Source organism: Oryctolagus cuniculus, chromosome 19, assembly GCF_051225735.1.
Source record: "Oryctolagus cuniculus isolate XC-2025 breed Fujian yellow rabbit chromosome 19, ASM5122573v1, whole genome shotgun sequence".
Classification (NCBI taxonomy): Eukaryota; Metazoa; Chordata; class Mammalia; order Lagomorpha; family Leporidae; genus Oryctolagus; species Oryctolagus cuniculus.
Window position 1 is genome coordinate 64,907,978 of NC_142885.1, and position 18,553 is coordinate 64,926,530.

The 18,553-nt window shown below is 54.1% G+C and overlaps 1 protein-coding gene across 6 annotated transcripts in view; it reads right to left on the bottom strand.

Annotated features, from left to right (window-relative positions):
• ABAT (4-aminobutyrate aminotransferase) overlaps nucleotides 1-18,553 on the bottom strand; it is a 100,258-nt gene that overhangs the window by 49,137 nt on the left and 32,568 nt on the right. For all 6 annotated transcript variants that reach the window (XM_051847393.3, XM_089321234.1, XM_089321235.1 and 3 more), the window contains one exon: nucleotides 2,965-3,078. In XM_051847393.3, coding sequence (XP_051703353.1) covers nucleotides 2,965-3,034 — 70 coding nt within the window. In that variant the 5' untranslated portion in view covers nucleotides 3,035-3,078. The remainder of the gene's footprint in view (nucleotides 1-2,964; nucleotides 3,079-18,553) is intronic.

Sequence of the window (18,553 nt, forward strand, 5' to 3'; positions counted from 1 at the left end):
CCACAGTATTAGCTATGGAATGAACGACTCTCCCACGCCAGCAATTCTCTCTCCTACTTGGAACACGCCATACTTGTGTATTTCTGGTTTGGGTTTATTTTAAGCTATTTATGGGTGAACACTAATATGTTTCTCTTATAAAGAAAACAAGACTCTGAAAATTACTGACCACTCCTCAAAACCATCAAGGCCACGAAAAATAAAAAAGACTGAGAAAACATCTCCAACCAGAGAGACCAGGGAGATGTGACGACCAGCTACACTTAGGAGCCTGGATGGGATCCCAGGAGAGCCAAAGGCACTGAGGTCACACGTGCATCCTGGTGATGCGGGATGTCAACAACGGGGGAAACCGGATGAGGCCCTTACCGTCTCTGCAATGTCCCTGTCTATCTAAAACCAGGCCGAAATGAAATGCTGACTTGGGAATTATCAGCTTGCAAAGACTCCTGCTCTTCATCTCACCCAGGGAGTAAACACCAGGGATCAACACACAAGCCAGGGACGTGGCGCACAGTGTGCCTTCAGGAAGCAGCCAGCACTGGCGGTAATAAGGGGACATTGTGATGACAAGCACAGAGAACCGGGGCAGACGGGGGGCTCCTGGGTCTTTCTGAGCCTACGCTGTGGCCAGGCCAGAGTCAAGGCTGCAGGAGGCCCTCTCAGGGTACCTACAGGGAGGTTCCTGTCAGCCTCTCACACCCTCTCAGCCCTGGAGACAGACCCACTAGTGTTCCAGTGCCTGGATAATCTTAGGCGAATGGCTTTCCCTCACAGAGCCTCGGTTTTCCTCCCGTAAAACAGGTACACTTACGACTGTCTTGTGCGACTATGGGAGGGAAGTCTCAATGCCGATGAGGCCCACTTAGCTAAGCTGTTTGAGACACAGAGCAGAATGGGATGTCTCAGAGAGACCTGGGGGTGACCAGTCGGGTTTGGGGTGTGGAGGTGAGGAAGAAGGCACTCCTGGGATGGTGGCGCCTGTCCACTGCCCCGGAAGACAGTTGTTCTTTAGGTCAAGTCCACATGCTTCTCGAATTATGATGGGGTTACATCGTGACAAACCCATGGAAGTATTGTATGTCAAAAACACATCGGGACCAGTACTGTGGCACAGTGGGTTAACATCCTGGCCTGAAGCGCTGCCATCCCATATGGGGGCCAGTTCTAGTCCCGGCTGCCCCTCTTCCCATCCAGCTCTCTGCTATGGCCTGGGAAAGCAGTAGAAGATGGCTCAAGTGCTTGGCCCCTGCACCCACGTGGGAGATCTGGATTAAGTTCCTGGCTTCAGATTGGCCCAGCACATTCAAATATAAAATCTTGCCTGATTAATCAGGCAGAGTCGATACTATCTGGCCATGTTTGTGCCAACTCCAGGGACAAAACATTGGTTTTACTGATTACCAGTTGAAATATCAGGATCACTTGGGGGGCTGGCACTGTGGTGTAGTGGGTAAAGCCGCCGCCTGCAGTGCCAGCATCCCATAAGGGCACCAGTTTGAGTCCTGGCTGCTCCACTTCTGATCCAGCTCTCTACTATGGCCTGAGAAAGCAGTGGAGGGTGGCTCAAGTGCTTGGGCCCCTGCACTTGCATGGGAGACACGGAAGAAGCTCCTGGCTCCTGGCTTCGGACAGGTGCAGCTCTGGCTGTTGTGGCCAATTGGGGAGTGAACCAGCAAATGGAAGACCGACCTCCCTCTCTCTCTCTCTCTCTCTCTCTCTGCCTCTCCTCTCTGTGTAACTCTGACTTTCAAATAAATAAATAAATCTTTTTTTTTTTTTTTTGACAGGCAGAGTGGACAGTGAGAGAGAGAGGGAGAGAGAAAGGTCTTCCTTTGCCGTTGGTTAACCCTCCAATGGCCGCCGCGGCCGGCGCACCGTGCTGATCAAAGGCAGGAGCCAGGTGCTTCTCCTGGTCTCCCATGGGGTGCAGGGCCCAAGCACTTGGGCCATCCTCCACTGCCTTCCCCGGGCCACAGCAGAGAGCTGGCCTGGAAGAGGGGCAACCGGGACAGAATCCGGTGCCCCGACCGGGACTAGAACCCAGTGTGCCGGCGCCGCAAGGTGGAGGATTAGCCTAGTGAGCCGCGGCACCGGCCAATAAATCTTTAAAAAAAAAAAAAAAACGCATTTAAGGGGCTGGCACTATGGCATAGCGGGTAAAAGCCCTGGCCTGAAGCACCAGCTTCCCATATGGCCGTCAGTTCGAGTCCTGGCTGCTCCACTTCCAACCCAGCTCTCTGCTGTGGCCTGGGAAAGCAGTAGAAGGTGGCCCAAGTTCTTGGGTCCCTGCACCCACGTGGAGACCTGGGAGAAGCCCTTGGCTTCTGGCTTCGGATGGGCACAGCTCTGGCTGTTATGGCCAATTGGGGGGAAACCAATTGGAGCAAACCAGTGGATGGAAGACATCTCTCTCTCTCTCTCTCTCTCGCTGTAACTTTTTCAAATAAATAAATAAATCTTCAAAAAAAAAACCACACTTAAAACACCCAATATACCCTACTCAAAAGTGCTCAGAACACTGACATTCACCTGTAGCTGGGCGGAATCACCCAACACAAAGCCGATTCCCTAACAGAGCTGACCCCTCCTGCAGTTCACTGAGCACGGTGTGCCGGACAGCACCCCCGTCAGTTGTCTCCCCAGGGGTCACGAGGCTGACGGGGAGCTGGGACTCCCGGCCACTGCCCTGGCAGCAAGCCGGCTGTGTTTCCCTAACTGTCCCTGTGCGGACCACCTGGGCAGGGAAAGCGCTTCCACAGCTTCTAGACCACGTCAGCTTCTGTCCCCTGGCACTGCTGTCCCTGGGGCACAGGAGCAGTGGGGATGGCGACGGCGACCGTTCCATGAGCGATGGAGCACTGGCTGGCCGGTCCCTTAGCAGAAAGGACCCTTCCAGGCCAGGCCCCCTGGTCTGCATTGTGTCTCCAGCAGGCCCGGGGTGGCCGAGGCCCTGGGGCTTACCTGGCCCGATTAGGTGGTGGCTGTGCTGGATGCTTGGAGCCAGGCGTCGGGCGAGCAACATGGAGGTCATGGCCTCTCCTCCAGGAACACGGACCCCTTCTGCTCACTGCCACCCTGAAAGAAACCAGAAAGGCAGACTCAGGCCCAGGAAGTCCACTCCCCTGCTGGCCCAGTGGCCCGTCCCTGCCCCTTCCCATTGACGAGAGACTCCTCCGACATCAAGCCCTTGATTCCACAGCACACTTTAACCAGGAGTAGGTTATCCTGAATGTAACTTTAACTCGGATGCAGCTTCATCTGTCCTTGACCACACCCCAGGCAGGATGATTATACCCATTTTCCAGACAGGAAAACAGAGGACTAGGACGGAGTTGATGGAGATTCTTTTGTAAAAGACTGTTTGACCCCTGAGCCCTGGGCTCTGCAGACGGCCGAGCTCAGACTGGAAACTTGGGCGTGCATTACAGAACTGCTCAACATGGGAAGTCCAGCGTCCCTCTGTCCTGCTCCCACCTGGAGAGCTAGGTCTTGGCTGTCCAGAAATCCTGGTGCACAGCCCAGCACAACCAACCATCCCACTGTGCTCAGGACTGGTAGGTTCCCAGGGTATATAGGTCTTTTGCATTTTTTTTAAAAGATTTATTTTATTTATTTGAAAGACAGCATTACAGAGAGAGGTAGAGACAGAGAGAGAGGTTTTGCATCTGCTGGTTCACTCCCCAGATGGCCGCAATGGCCGGAGCTACGCCGATCCAAAGCCAGGAGCCAGGAGCTTCTTCCTGGTCTCCCACACAGGTGCAGGGTCCCAAGGACTTGGGCCATCTTCTACTGCTTTCCCATGCCACAGCAGAGAGCTGGATGGGAAGATGAGCTGCTGGGACTAGAACCGGCGCCCATACAGGATGCGAGTACTGCAGGCTGGGGCTTTAATCCTCTGCCACAGCACCAGCCCCGAGGACTTCGCAATTTGAAACCAGGACAGTCCAGGGCAGCCTGGGACGGTCAGCCTGCCCTGGGCACCTCAAGCCGGGGCCTAGCTTAGCCACAGACATGCACGTACTGCTGAGTCTGCTGGGGTGAACTCAAATCTCCTTCCCTGGGACGAGTGAGTGGGGTGGGAAGACCCAGCTGTGTTAGGCTCACAGATGTCCCTCTACATGGAAGGAAACATGAGGAGCAAGGGGGAAACGTTCCTTTGTAACCAAGTCCAGAAACTCCGATGCAAATGGAGTTTCAGCTAATACCACAGTTACAGTATCTGGCGGATCAGCCCGAGCACATCGGGAAGGAGGACACCTCTTACACTCAGCACTGCAGGTGGTGTGCAGCCCTGCAGGGTAGCTGAGGATAAAGACCTCATGGCCAGCAAACCCTGCAGCTGTGTCTCCTCTCTCCCGGCAGGGGACACCATCCCGGAGCAGTCAAGCTGTCTGTCATGGCCCAGCCCTCTTTGCCTGGATGGAAGCGGCATGATGTGAGGTTGCCCGAGATGTCCTGAAGATAAATCCCACCCACCCCAGTCTGCTTAATCAGCCAGCAAGTAGGGCAGCACCCTGTCTCAGGGCTAAGGAAGGGAGAGCTTAGGTGGTTCTGGGGGTCTGGTTTGGGTTCTAGGATTTCCTGGGACTCTCATCCCGAGCCCTTACTTTTACCTGTCATGTATCAATGAACTCAGCTAATCATGTAGCTGTTGGAGATAAGGGGCTCAAGGTGGAATAAACTCATGTCATTTAGAGAGCACATCTTAGGGGGCTGGCTCTGTGGTGTAGTGGGTAAAGCTACCGCCTGCGGTGCTGGCATCCCATATGGGCACCGGTTCTAGTCCCAGCTGCTCCACTTCCAATCTAGCCTCTGCTATGGCCTAGGAAAGCAGAAGCGGGCCCAAGTCTTTGGGCCCCTGCACCCACATGGGAGGCCCGGAGGAGGCTCCTGGCTCCTGGCTTTGGATCGGCACAGCTCTGGCCACTGAGGCCATCTGGGGAGTGAACCAGCAGATGGAAAACCTCTCTCTGCCTCTGCTCTCTGTGACTCTGCCTTTCAAATAAATAAACAAATCTTAAAAACAAAACAAAACAAAGAGATAGAGAGAGAGAGAGACTACATCTTGGGGCCAGGGCTGTGGTGTAGCAGATAAAACTGCCGCCTGTGATGCCCACATCCCATAAGGGCACTGGTTCAAGTCCCAGCTACTCCACTTCTGATCCAGCTCCCTGCTAATGCACCTGGAAAAGCAGCAGAAGATGGCCCAAGTGTTTGGGCCCCTGCACCCACGTGGGAGACCTGGAAGAAGCTCCTGATTCCTGGGTTGGCCTGGTCCAATCCTGGCAGATGTGGCCATTTGAGGAATGAACCAGTGAATGAAAGACCTCTCTCTGCAACTGTGCCTTTCAAATAAATAAATATTTAAAGAGAGACAGAGAGGAAGAGAAAGAGAGAGAATACATCTTATTATTTTCCACCAGAGAAATTTGTTCGAGAAAGCATAGGTTTGGGAAATGTGACCGTAAGTTAACCAAAAAATATATTCTTTACTTGAAGACTCAATGTATGTTTAAATATATATAAAAATTCATGGGAGAGGGGCCAGCAGAGTGGCATAGCAGGTAAAGCCTCTGCCTGCAGTGCTGACATCCCATATGGATGCTGGTTCGAGTCCCGGCTGCTCCACTTCCGATCCAGCTCTCTGCTATGGCCTGGGAAAGCAGTAGAAGATGGCCCAAGTCCTGGGACTCCTGCACCCACATGGGAGGCCTGGAGGAGGCTCCTGGCTCCTGGTTTCGGATTGGTGCAGCTCTGGCCTTTGCAGCCAATGGGGGAGTAAACCAGTGGATGGAAGACCTCTTTCTCTCTCTCTCTGCCTCTCCTCTCTGTGTAACTCTGACTTTCAAGTAAATAAGTGAATCTTAAAAAAAAAATTTATAGGAGAGACAGAGATCCCATTCTGTTGGTTCACTCCCCAAATGCCCCCAATGGCTGTGATGAGCCCCAGTCACAGCCAGGAGCTGGGAACACAATCCAAGTCCTCTGTGTGAGTCACAGGGACCCAGTTTGAGCCATGACCACTGCCTCCCAGGATCCGCACTAGCAGGAAGCTGGAGTCAGGAGCCAGAGCCCAGAATGGAGTCCAGTGTGGGACATGGGGCAGTTTACCCAGGAGGCTAAACAGCTGCTCCTGCATTTTCCATGTATTCCAGCATATCCAAGCCTGTTGATTTAGCAACACAGTCACTATGCGGAAAGAGCAGATGCTACCTCTCCCTTCAAGTAGGTCTCAAGCCACACTATTCAATTTCCACAAAATCTCAGGGACTGGGAACATTAACATTTAAATACTCCACAAAAGTGAGGGCCACACCCACACACTTTCAATTATAAAATGTCACACTGGAAAATATATCACAGTGACCTTCTGGAGCCCTGCAGGTTGGAGTTGACCTTATAACATGATCTCCATCAGACAGGATTCTTAACACAATGCATTTCAAAAACCAGAAGACTTAATGTTATTCACTCACTCTTGCTCACCCTCTAATTCAATCAGCAAAGTTAATTAGCACCTGTGAAAGGCAAGCCCCTGTGTCGCTTGGGTTCTGGAGGAAAAAGAAAAAACACCACTCTCTTTCTGAAGCTCATAATTTAGTGGCAGAAGATGATGAGGGGGAAAATGGGAGAGTTCAAACGCTAGGCTGCTTTACCCAACCTGTCAATAACTCTGAAATAACCTGGCAAAGAGGTGGGTGTTGCAGTACAGCCGTGACGCTGAAGCCAAAGCTTGGGACATCTCAGGGTGCTGTTTGGAGTCTCTGCTCCTCAGCTTCCAATCCACCTCCCTGCTAATGCACCCTGGGAGGCAGCAGGTGCTAGCGCTAAGTACTTGGGTCCCTGCCACCCACGTGGGAGACCTGGATGGAGTTCCAGGCTCCTGGCTTTGGCCTGGCCCAGCCCAGGCTGTTGTAGGCATATGGGGAGTGGACTGGCAGACAGAAGCTCTCTCTTGTCACTCAGCCTTTCAAGTAGATGAAAATAAATGAATATTTAAAAAAATAACCTGGCAAGATACATTTATAAAAATTTTCCAGTTTATTGTCAACAGTGAAGTCTATAGAAGATAGAATCATGACTGCATGGCTGGTATGAGCAAGGTGCTGTGGGGACACGGAGAGACGCACTCTGGCTGGGGTCACAAGGTCAGGGAGGCGTCACTGCTCTGCATAGGTTAGGAGACTCAGATGCCAAAGAGAAATGCAGGTGGGGGGGGTGAGGTGGGGGGATAAGGCATGAGTGAACGCTCAGAGGTGTGAGAAGACGCAGCCCAGTGAGGGATTCAGGGGCACAAAGTGCCTGGGACATGAGATCATAGAGGAGTGAAGGGGACACGAGGATCAGCTGGAGGCGATCGCCAGGTCTGACCTCCAGGGATGGCTCCCACCGAGAGCCTTTCTAGTGGAGGAGGGAGCCCAGCTGCTCTCTGAGTCTTGTCTGTTTTTTTTTTTTTTTTTTTTAATATAGGCAGAGTTAGTGAGAGAGAGAGAGAGAGAGAGACAGAGAGAAAGGTCTTCCTTTCGTTGGTTCATCCCCCAAATGGTTGCTACAGCCGGCGTGCTGTGCCGATCTGAAGCCAGGAGCCACTGGTTCCTCCTGGTCTCCCATGGGGTGCAGGGCCCAAGCACTTGTGCCATCCTCCACTGCCTTCCCGGGCCACAGCAGAGAGCTGGTCTGGAAGAGGGGCAACCGGGACAGAATCCGGCGCCCCAACCAGGACTAGAACCTGGGGTGCCGGCGCTGCAGGCAGAGGATTAGCCTAGTGAGCTGTGGCACCGGCCATCTAGTCTTGTCTTGAAGGGTCTGGGCTCAGCGAGCCTCCCAGGGAGGGGCAGGGGACATGCACACAGCATGCCTGTGGGACGCCGGAGCTACTGTGACCAGAGGAAGGGACCCATAAGGGGGACACTGGCTGCAGTGGGAGTTGAGGAAGAGCAAGAAGCCAGGGACCAGCTCCTCAGCCATCAGTCTCAGACTGCTGTGGCCTTTCAGAATTGCTCAGAAAGTTAAATACAGATTCACTGTAAGACTCGATAATTCTGCTCCTAAGTGTGCACCCCAAAGAACTGAAGAGAGGGCCTCCCACACACCGTCTGCAGCAGCCGATTCAAGTTGGAAACGACCCAAATGTGCATTAATGGGATGACGGCTGAATAACATGTGGGCCGCCTGCACAATGGACTATGGTCCAGTCACAGAGGACGGAGCACCGCTGTGCATGCTGCAATACAGCTGGGTCTCAAAAACATGACACTGAGTGCAAGAGTCCAGAGCCAAAGGCCACGGGGGACCCCGTTTACAGGTGCTTTCAGGAATGGGCAAATCTGTAGAGAAAGGACACATGAGCAGCTACTGGGGCAAGTGGGGAGTAGGGAGCAACCACGTAGTGGCCACTGGGTCTTGCTTCAGCGATGAAAAAGTTCCGTGACCAGAGAGTGGTGATGGCTTCAGAACACTGAGCGTGGACAAAACAGCACTGAGTTGTCCACTTAAAACAGTTAGTTTTGTTGCGTTTTCCTCCATGAAAGGTAAACATAAAAAGAGGACTATGAAATTGGCCCTCCACTTTTTTTTTTTTTCTTGGACAGGCAGAGTTAGTGAGAGAGAGAGAGACAGAGAGAAAGGTCTTCCCTTTTCCATTGGTTCACCCCCCAAGTGGCCGCTGCAGCCAGTGGGCTGCACCGATCCGAAGCCAGGAGCCAGGTGCTTCCTCCTGGTCCCCCATGCGGGTGCAGGGCCCAAGCACTTGGGCCATCCTCCACTGCCTTCCCGGGCCACAGCAGAGAGCTGGACTGCAAGAAGAGCAACAGGGACAGAATCCAGTGCCCCAATCGGAACTAGAACTCAGGGTGCCGGCGCCACAGGCGGAGGATTAGCCTAGTGAGCCGCAGTGTCGACCGGCCCTCCACTTTTAAAATGGGGAGAGAGGGGCTGCTGCTGCGGCGCAGTGGGTTAAGCCATGACCTCCAACGCCAGCATCCCATATGGGTGCAGGTTCAAGTCCTGGCTGCTCCACTTCTGATCCAGCTCCCTGTTGGAAAGCAGGGGAGATGGTCCAAGTACTGGGGCCCCTGCCATTCATGTGGGAGACTGGGATGGAGTGCCAGGTTCCTGGCTTCAGCCTGACCCAGCCCCAGCTGTTGTGGTCATTTGGGGAATGAACCAGCACTGGAAGCTCTCTCTCTCTCTCTCTGTCTCCCGACTCCCTCTCTGTGTAACTCTGCCTTTATATATGAAACTTTTTTTTAAAAAAAATGTATTTATTTATTTGAAAGGCAGAGTTAGAGAGAAGCGGGGGTAGGGTGGGTAGGTAAGTCTTCCATCTGCTGGTTCACTCCCCAGATAGCCACAATGGCTGGAGCTGCGCTGATTTGAACCCAAGAAGCAGGAGCTTTTTCCAGGTCTCCCACACGGCCACAGGGGCCCAAGGACTTGGGTCATCTTCTACTGCTCTCCTAGGCCATAGGAGAAAGCTGGATCAGAAGTGGAGCAATGGAGAATCAAACTGCAGCCCATATGGGATGCTGGCACTGCAGGCAGTGCCTTTACCTGCTATGTACAGCGCCCACCCCGTAATTCTGCCTTTACAAAAAAAATAACCAATCTTTATAAGCAGGGAGAGAGAAGGCCATGCCATGGAGTGATGACAGCTCCAATCCCTCAGGCCTTGGGCAAGTCCACCTCTGCCCTTGCTTATCTCAGAAAGCAAACACACACACCTCTCCAGCCGCTCTGACTCTGAGAGCCTCTGGGCACAGCTGGCCAGTGGCACTGCCCAGCCTCTGCTCCCACCCCGCAGCCTTCATGTCTTCCCATTTTCCCATCAGGACTTTGACCTTTGCTGGCCTGTGGATTGGCACGTGTTGGCCTGCAGGATCCTGGATGGACAGGAGTGGGGGTGTTTCTAACCTAAAGTTTGTGTCCCACAGAAAGGTGGAAAATACCAGAACCTGAAAGGGAGGTGGGCTGGTTGCTGATACTCCTGGTCTCTGAACTCCTGTTTCCCAAACCTGAGCTCTAAGCACAGACACTATCTCTCAGTGTGTTCACTCTGATCCAGTCTTGTATTTACTTAACATTTTTATTTTTAGGATTTATTTACTGGAGGCTGGTGCTGTGGCATAGTGGGTAAAGCCACTGCCTGCAGTGCTGGCATCCCATATCGGCACCAGTTAGAGTCTTGGCTGCTCCACTTCCGATCCAGCTCTCTGCTATGGTCTGGGAAAGCAGTAAAAGATGGCCCAAGTCCTTGGGCCCCCACAATTGCACTGGCAACCCGGAAGAAGCTCTTGGTTCCTGGCTCCTGGTTTCTGGCTTCATATCAGTGCAGCTCCAGCCATTGCAGCCAGTTGGGGAGTGAACCAGCAGATGGAAGATCTCTCTCACTTTGCCTCTGCTGCCTCTTTAACTGCCTTTCAAATAAATAAATCTTAATATATAAATAATAAATAAATATTAATAAATAAATCTAATAAGTAAATAAAAAAGTTTTATTTAAAACATTTTTTAAATAAGATTTATTTATCGGGGACAGCAATGTGGGTAAAGCTGCTGCCTGTTGTGCCAGCATCCCATATAGGCACCAGTTCAAGTCCAGGTTGCTCCACTTCCAATCTAGCTCTTTGCTAATGCGCCTAGAAAAGCAGGAGAGGATGGCCCAAGTGTTTGGGCCCCTGCACCCATGTGGGAGACCAGGAAGAAGCTCCTGGTTCCTGACTTCGGATTGGCCCAGCTCCACCAACTGGAGCCATCTGGGGAGTAAACCAGCAGTTGGAAGATCTCTCTGTCTCTGTCTCTCTCTCGCTCTGCCTTATTTGTGTACTTGAAAGGCAGAGTGACAGAGAAGGAGAGACAGAGAGATCTTCCACCGCTGGTTCACTCCTCAGCAGTTGCAACAGCCAGGGCTGGGCCAGAAACTGCATCCAGGTCTCCCACATGAGTGGCAGGGGCCCAGCTATCTGGGCCATCATCCGCTGCCTTCCCAGGTACATTAGTAGAAAGCTGGATGCTAGTTTATGTGTATGAGAGGGACTGAAGAAAATAGAAATTTGAGGGAAATGGGAAGGAAATGAGAACTTTTAAAGAAAATGCCTATTTCTGTGTAGAAGTAGGCCTTGGAAGCAGGCCAGCATAACCTTGTCAGGTGTGGGGCGAGGGGCAGCTCCCCAGGGCTGTGAGCCCCAACAACACTGTACTGATAGGGTCCTGGGAGGATATGGGGGGATTCCACACCCAGAAACCCTCCACCTCTGAACAGCACTATGGGATACCGGCATTGCAAGCGGCGGCTTAATCCTCTGCGCCTCAGCACTGACCCAGACATTTTTCTTGAAAGCAAGTTGTGGGCCGGCGCCGTGGCTCTCTTGGCTAATCCTCCACCCGCAGCGCCGGCATCCCATATAGGCACCGGGTTCTAGTCCCTCTTCCAGTCCAGCTCTCTGCTGTGGCTAGGGAGTGCAGTGGAGGATGGCCCAAGTGCTTGGGCCCTGCACCCCATGGGAGACCAGGAGAAGCACCTGGCTCCGGATAGACGCAGCGCCAGCTGTAGCAGCCATTTGGGGAGTGAACCAACAGAAGGAAGACCTTTCTCTCTGTTTCTCTCTCACTGCCTAACTCTATCTGTCAAATTATAAAACAAAGAAAGAAAGTTGCTTTTTAAGTTTAAGTTACCGTTCTGGACCCCGATGATCCCGCCAAAGTTTCATAGAAAGGTGCCCGGATCGAACGAAGCAGGCCATTCCATTAAAAGCTGGGCAGAGCTGGCTGCCCGAGGCTTGGCCTCAGACCTGGCCTCTTTCCACTGGGGTGAGAGATGAGGAGAGATTGACAGGGGCGAAGGGCAGGCGGGCATCCAGTGCAGCCTTCCTGGATGTGATCCGAACTGAAAGGGGGGACTGAACTCAGTCAACACACTCAACAGAATGGGGTTTATCAGAGTACATGGCAAACGAGAGGGATTTTTGTTCCAGCCATGTGGTGCACCTGCAGTAAATTCTATTTTTTACTGTATGTCTCCATCAGGACAAGCTGAAAACCCTGGTCTAGTCAGATACTGAGCTGCTCAGCCCCACCCACCTCTCCCCATCCCTCGGCTTTTAATTAAAATGCTAATTGGTTCTCTCTGCTTCCTCTTATCTGCCTTGTGCATTGGGAGGCTGGGGTGGGGAAAGAAGCTGAGTTCAACGTTTAAATCAATAACACGAGAGGAATTCAGGTGAAAGAAAGGGCAAAAAAAAATAATTAAAAATAAAGGCCAGTGGCTTCCAATTTGCTCCGGAGGGAGAGTGACAGTAGGGGAAAGCGATCCACTATTGACAGCTCACCTACTGTGTGCAACGCACCTCCCTAGGTAGTCTCGGTCACCTGCAGGATTCACCGTGGACGACAGGGCTCCTGTCCAAGCTCGCAGAGCTTCGAAGCCCGAGACTCTTGGCCTTGGCTCAGCAACAGTCACCAGGGAGCTTTTCACGGGGTAAGGGCGCCACCCAGACCGAGGAAGCTGGAGCCTCTCTGGTGGGATCTGGGCCTGGAGGTGGGTTGGGCAGTACCCTTAACTGTCAATAAGGGCAGGTGGTAGTGGAGGGGGAGCTGCCTAGGCCCACAGGTCTGCATGATCGCCACCCCAGGAAACCCCTGGAGATGCAAGATTTGGGTTCCTAACTTTGAGTCTTTTTTTTTTTTTTTTTTTTTTTTTTTGACAGGCAGAGTGGACAGTGAGAGAGAGAGACAGAGAGAAAGGTCTTTCCTTTGCCGTTGGTTCACCCTCCAATGGCCGCCGCGGCCAGCGCGCTGCGGCCGGCGCACCACGCTGATCCAATGGCAGGAGCCAGGAGCCAGGTGCTTTTCCTGGTCTCCCATGGGGTGCAGGGCTCAAGCACCTGGGCCATCCTCCACTGCACTCCCTGGCCACAGCAGAGAGCTGGCCTGGAAGAGGGGCAACCGGGACAGAATCCGACGCCCCGACCGGGACTAGAACCCAGTGTGCCGGCGCCGCTAGGCAGAGGATTAGCCTAGTGAGCCGCGGCGCTGGCTGGTTCCTAACTTTGAAAGTCACATATCCAGAGAAACAGGGAGAAGGGAGCCCACGCAGGTCGCTGGATGTGACCCGGCCTCTTTCCCCCTCTTCGCTTCCACTGCTTCCACCTGGCACTATCTAAGGATAGCACCCCCAGACGAGCTGCCCCTGGCCCCCCACTAACTTGTCCTGTGACCTTGAGCATGTTCAGTGACTCTCTGTGCCTTTGTCTCCACGTGTGTAAAATGGGGCTGATACCCGTGCACCTCCCTTGTGGGCCAGCAGAGTATGAACGGAGACCTGGGGCCTCCCCCAGAGCAGCGTCTGGCTGCAAACATTCACTGGATGAATGGAAATGCTCCACACACACAACTGTGAACGTGCTGACTCATGACTCCAGGGGGCAGCTTCCCATGTGAACGTGCTGACTCATGACTCCAGGGGGCAGCTTCCCAGGCCCTGTGGGCATGAAATTTGCATGCATCACTGGCTAGAAATGGCCCCTCCAGACCTCTCTGGGGCCCCCAAAGATGCTCCTCTCCTTCCCCATCTGCCCTCAGTCGGAGACAAAGCGCTGGCGGGGGCTCGGGACATTCCTTTCCCCAGCCGTGGCCTTGTCTGCAGACTCAATGGGACGCAACGATACCCACAGCCAAGTTGTTGTCAAGGCCAGGGGTCGCCATGGCAACCAATAAAGCAGGCGTCCAGGGCCTTTGCAGAAGGCTAACAGGGCCCCATTCAGGGCCTTAATCTCAGATCCGGCTTCCCTCCAAGCCCAGCTCCAACAGCTACCCTGGGGGCCTCCGCAGCACGGGTCCAGCCCTCCCTCCTGCACGCAGCACTTCCTGCAGCAACTGGTATAAGTAGACAGGAACACTGTGCCACAAAATAGGAAAGTTCTGATTCCCAAGGAAAGGCTGAAGGTGCATGCTGGGAGGGTAACATGAGCCAGACGCTGGGTCCACATCGCGGCTGGGCCACACATCAGCTGGTGGCTCTGGGCAACGTGTTCTGCATTGGACGGACGAAGGAACCGCACCTGTGAGAGATCACAAGGCACTCGGGTCGGGTAGGGCTGACGGGGAAGGCACGCAGGAGCGATGGCGTGTTGTAGGCCACCTTCTGAGTTTCCACAGAGCCCTCTAACTGTGGAGGGAAGGCATCTCCTTAACTGTCAGCCAGGGGCGGGAAGGACCATTTGCACACACCATGGCCCTGCTAGGAGCCTGGACATCCTGGTTCTACGAGAGAGAAGTGGGTCCCCTCCACTGCTTCCAGCCTCCTGCCTGTGTCATAGTCCTCCCAGGCCAGTCTGCCACAGCAAGAATCAGGCAACACATACGCACGGAGCAGGAAGAGGTCATTGCTTGCAGGCAGGGAGTCCCTCAGCCCGGGAACAAAATGACGGGGCTGTGTGCAGAAGTCCCCTGAGCGCGAGAGACGCGGAGCCTCTGTTCTGGGGAGCAGGAAATGTGGGAAAAGAAACATCGGACCAGTTTTGGATTTCTGACGTCGCAAGGAAGGAGGAACCCAAGAACAGGATGTAGGTCCAGGGAGATCCTCCTGCTAACGCTCAAGACGCTACCAAGCCGGCGCCGCGGCTCACTAGGCTAATCCTCCGCCTTGCGGCGCCGGCACACCGGGTTCTAGTCCCGGTCGGGGCGCCGGATTCTGTCCCGGTTGCCCCTCTTCCAGGCCAGCTCTCTGCTGTGGCCCGGGAGTGCAGTGGAGGATGGCCCAAGTGCTTGGGCCCTGCACCCCATGGGAGACCAGGAGAAGCACCTGGCTCCTGGTTTCGGATCAGCGCGGTGCGCCGGCCGCAGCGGCCATTGGAGGGTGAACCAACGGCAAAGGAAGACCTTTCTCTCTCTCTCACTGTCCACTCTGTCAAAAAAAAAAAAAAAAAAAAAAAAAAAGATGCTGCCAAGCACCTGCAACCCCGTGGTGAACAAGCATGCGCCCTGCCCTGGTCCTCGGGACTTGGTGTTCCAGTGGGGAGCAGGACAATGAACAAACAGGGTCAGCCTGCTTGGGGCCGACATAGTCCCCACTCAGAAAAACCCACTCAGCGCTTAAATGCTACGGCACATCACAAATGAAGCATTTACTTCCTCCAGGGACGGTGCGGCTCTAGACTAGGAGACGCGATATCCGTGGCTGGGGTCCCGGCGTGTGCCTGAGCAGTCCCACCCTCCCTCAGTGATGGGGCAGACAGAGCTTTGATTCGCGTGCACACACGTGGCCATCTGCTCTGACTCAACCAGTCCTGCCAGTCCTGCTGCGGCAAAGCTTCACACGCACCTCACCTCATCCTGGCGGCTTTCAGGGAGGAAAAGGGCTCAGAGAGGTTTTGCCGCTTGTGCAGAGAGACCCGGCTGGGGACAGTGGAGACGGGGTAAGCTCAGGCTCGTCTGGGTCTGTAGGCCACGATCCGGGCACGTGACCAGGCAGGTGGCTCCAGTCCTCAGGCTCAGGTGACCTCATCAGACAAGCCAGACCAACACACACCCCTTCCTCAGGAAAAGGGAGCGCCAACAGGTCAGCAGTTTCTGGAAGACTCACCCTTTGGCCACACACTTCCTCCACGGCCCTGCTGAGCAATTCCAACTTCAGTGCCCCTCCCCTCCAGGATCAGAGACACAAATTCCGTGAGGACCCCTCCCATCCCATCCAGAGGAACAGAAGGCCCTTGGGGCAGCGTGAATGCTTGTGTCCCCCCGAAACCCACAAGTCCACATTCATTCATTCATTCATTCCTATGATGGGTTCAGATCATCCCACCGTGATGGCACTAGGAGAGGCAGCTTGTGGGTGATGATGACGTCGCTGATGAACAAGGAAGTGGGGTTCACCAGACACCAAACATGCCAGTGCCTCCACAGGGACTTCCCAGCCTCCAATAACTTTGTAGAAATATACATATTTTTAATGATCTATTATTTGAAAGGCAGAGATACAGAAAAAGGATAGAAAGAGACCTTCCACCTGCTGGTTCACTCCCCAAGTGGCTGGTCTCCCACGTGGGCATAGATGCCCAAGCACTTGGGTCATCTTTGGCCGTTTCGTCAGGCATATTAGCAAGGAGCTGGATCAGAAGTGGAGCAGCCAGGACTTGAACTGCTGGCACTGCAGGGGAGGCTTAACCTTCAACATCACAGCGCCGGGTCCAAGAAAAACCTCCTGTGATTTATAAGCCACTCAGTTCCAGCAGCCTGAATGGACTAAGCCAGGCCCTGGAACGGAAGAACTGGCATTGTGACAGTCCCTTGTACTTAGGGCATGTGTGACAATTACTTTTACTTGCTTCTGGTTCTTCTAGCCAACCCTCAAAACATTTGGGCACAGAGAGCTCATGAAGGGGAAGCCCAAGGAAATGCTGAGAAAGTGTCCTCTGGGGCCGGCGTTGTGACACAGTGGGTAAAGTCACCACCTGCGATGCCAACATCTCCTATGGGCACAAGTTTGTGTCCCAGCTGCTCCACTTCCAATCCATCTCCCAGACTAATGGCCTGGGAAAAGCAGTGGAAGGTGGTCCAAGTGTCTGGGCCCCCGCCGCCCATGTGGGAGACCCAGAAGGATCTCCTGGCTTTGGTCTGGCTCAGCGCAGGCTGCTGCAGCCATCTAGGGAATGAATCAGTGGATAAAAGTGTTCTCTCTCTCCCTCTCTCCCTCTCTCCCTCTTCCCCTCTCCCTCTCCCTCTCCCCCTCCCTGTGTGTGTGTGTGTGTGTGTGTGTGTATCCCTAACTCTGCCTTTCAAATAAATAAATATTTTAAAAAAATTTTTTTCCTCCAAGCAGGCAGACTCAACACAGCTTGCTCTGACGTGGCCGCCCATGACAAGACCCTGGCCTTTGGGATGCAGTGTGGTGATTCCAAGAAGCTCACGCCCAGACCTATATCCCCACCTGGTGGCTTGCTGTTACCAGACAGAAAGCTTAACCCGCCCAGGAAGGGAGTCCATGGAGTCTTCGCAGAGGACGCCAGAGGGCAGGTGGCTGGAACATTGACTGCACAGCTGACAAGGCCTGTTCACACCTTTAGTTCAGGCTTGTTTACTGGAAGGAGCGACGGGGGTAGGACTGAAGCTGGGCTAAGGTAGCCTCACCCCGGGGGGATAAACCAGCAAGGGCTCCAAAACCACCTGCCTCAGGAGGCCCCTTCCATTTATGTGCTTGGAAAAACTGCCTCCATTTTATGACTTCTTGATGCTTTTAGGGGAAAACAAACTTACTAAAGGAAAAAAGCAAGTCTCTGAAGTGTGTTGTCTGGGAAGTGGACAACCCCCTGGGCATCCTGCCGCTGCAAAGAGGCGGCTGCCCAGCCGCTGGAGGGCCTCTGGGAAATCACGCTAGCTTTTCCGCACAGGGAAACGGAGGCAGCCACTGTCTTGCTGAAACGTTCTCTGGCTCCCAGCTGCCCCAGGAGAAAGCCCAGCTGCTTCCCCACCCCCTCACCGGAGCTGCACACACTGCCCGGCTGGGCTCCCGTCACACTGGCTCTCCAAGAGTTCCCTCTGCCTCCGCCTCCTACGGATTTCCCTGAACTCTGGCGCTCCTTTTCCTGGTGAAACTCCCGTCACCTCCTCTCGGATGCCTTCCTGAGCCTCAGCTCGGGGCCAGATAGCACTCACGTCTATTCCTCTAGTGACCTGTCATTACTTTTCATCGTGACAATTTGCGAACACAAAGGACAGGGATGAACGTGGCTAGACCCACCACCTCGTTTCAACAACCATCCACATTTTCCACATGAGGCTATCTTAATCCTATAATTATCTGTGATGTGCGCATGCCTCTGTCTCTCCCTCTGCCTGTGAACTTGGCTCATTCACTCCTGGCTAGGCACTGGTATTTCCCGATCGACTACTGTCTGAAGACGTAACACTAGGTCCTAAGGACCCATGGGGTTGTAGGAGCGGGCAGCAGAACCCTGGCACCCCATTCCAGGGGAAGACGACTAGTCGGTCAGCGCTCGAGGCTGATGTCCCACGTGAGGAGGGGCCTCAGCACGGCAGGAGAGCGCGCGACACGTCGCAGCCAGAGAAGGCTAACAAGCATTTGCTGTGCTTCCGGAACTGAGCGTTCTCACCACGGATCCCGCTCGGATGGCCTGGGCTCTGCGGTCACCATGGCGACCATGCTTTCCTTTCCACCCCTTCTGAGTGAGTAGACCAAGGTGATCAATGAGGTCTCCCCCCGGCCCCGCCCACCTGCCCAGGACTGCGGCCACCCCTTCTGCACTGTCAGGAACGCTGTTCTAGAATGTGGGCCTCTGGCTCCCAGCACTGCCGAAGCCACGGTGAACGGGCAAGCACTTCCCGTCGGGGCACTTTACTGATTGCTCTGAGGGGCTCCAATGTGCAGCCGGGGAACCACACAACACAAACACACGCGGCACAGAGGCTGCTGCAAGCCCTGGGGCGGCCACTGGAGGCTCCGACAGCCGGAGCGTTTGTGTGACTTCCACGGAGCAGGTATGCATGTCCGTAGCACACCAGGGAGGGCAGGTCCTGCACGGCGGAGGTGGGGTCC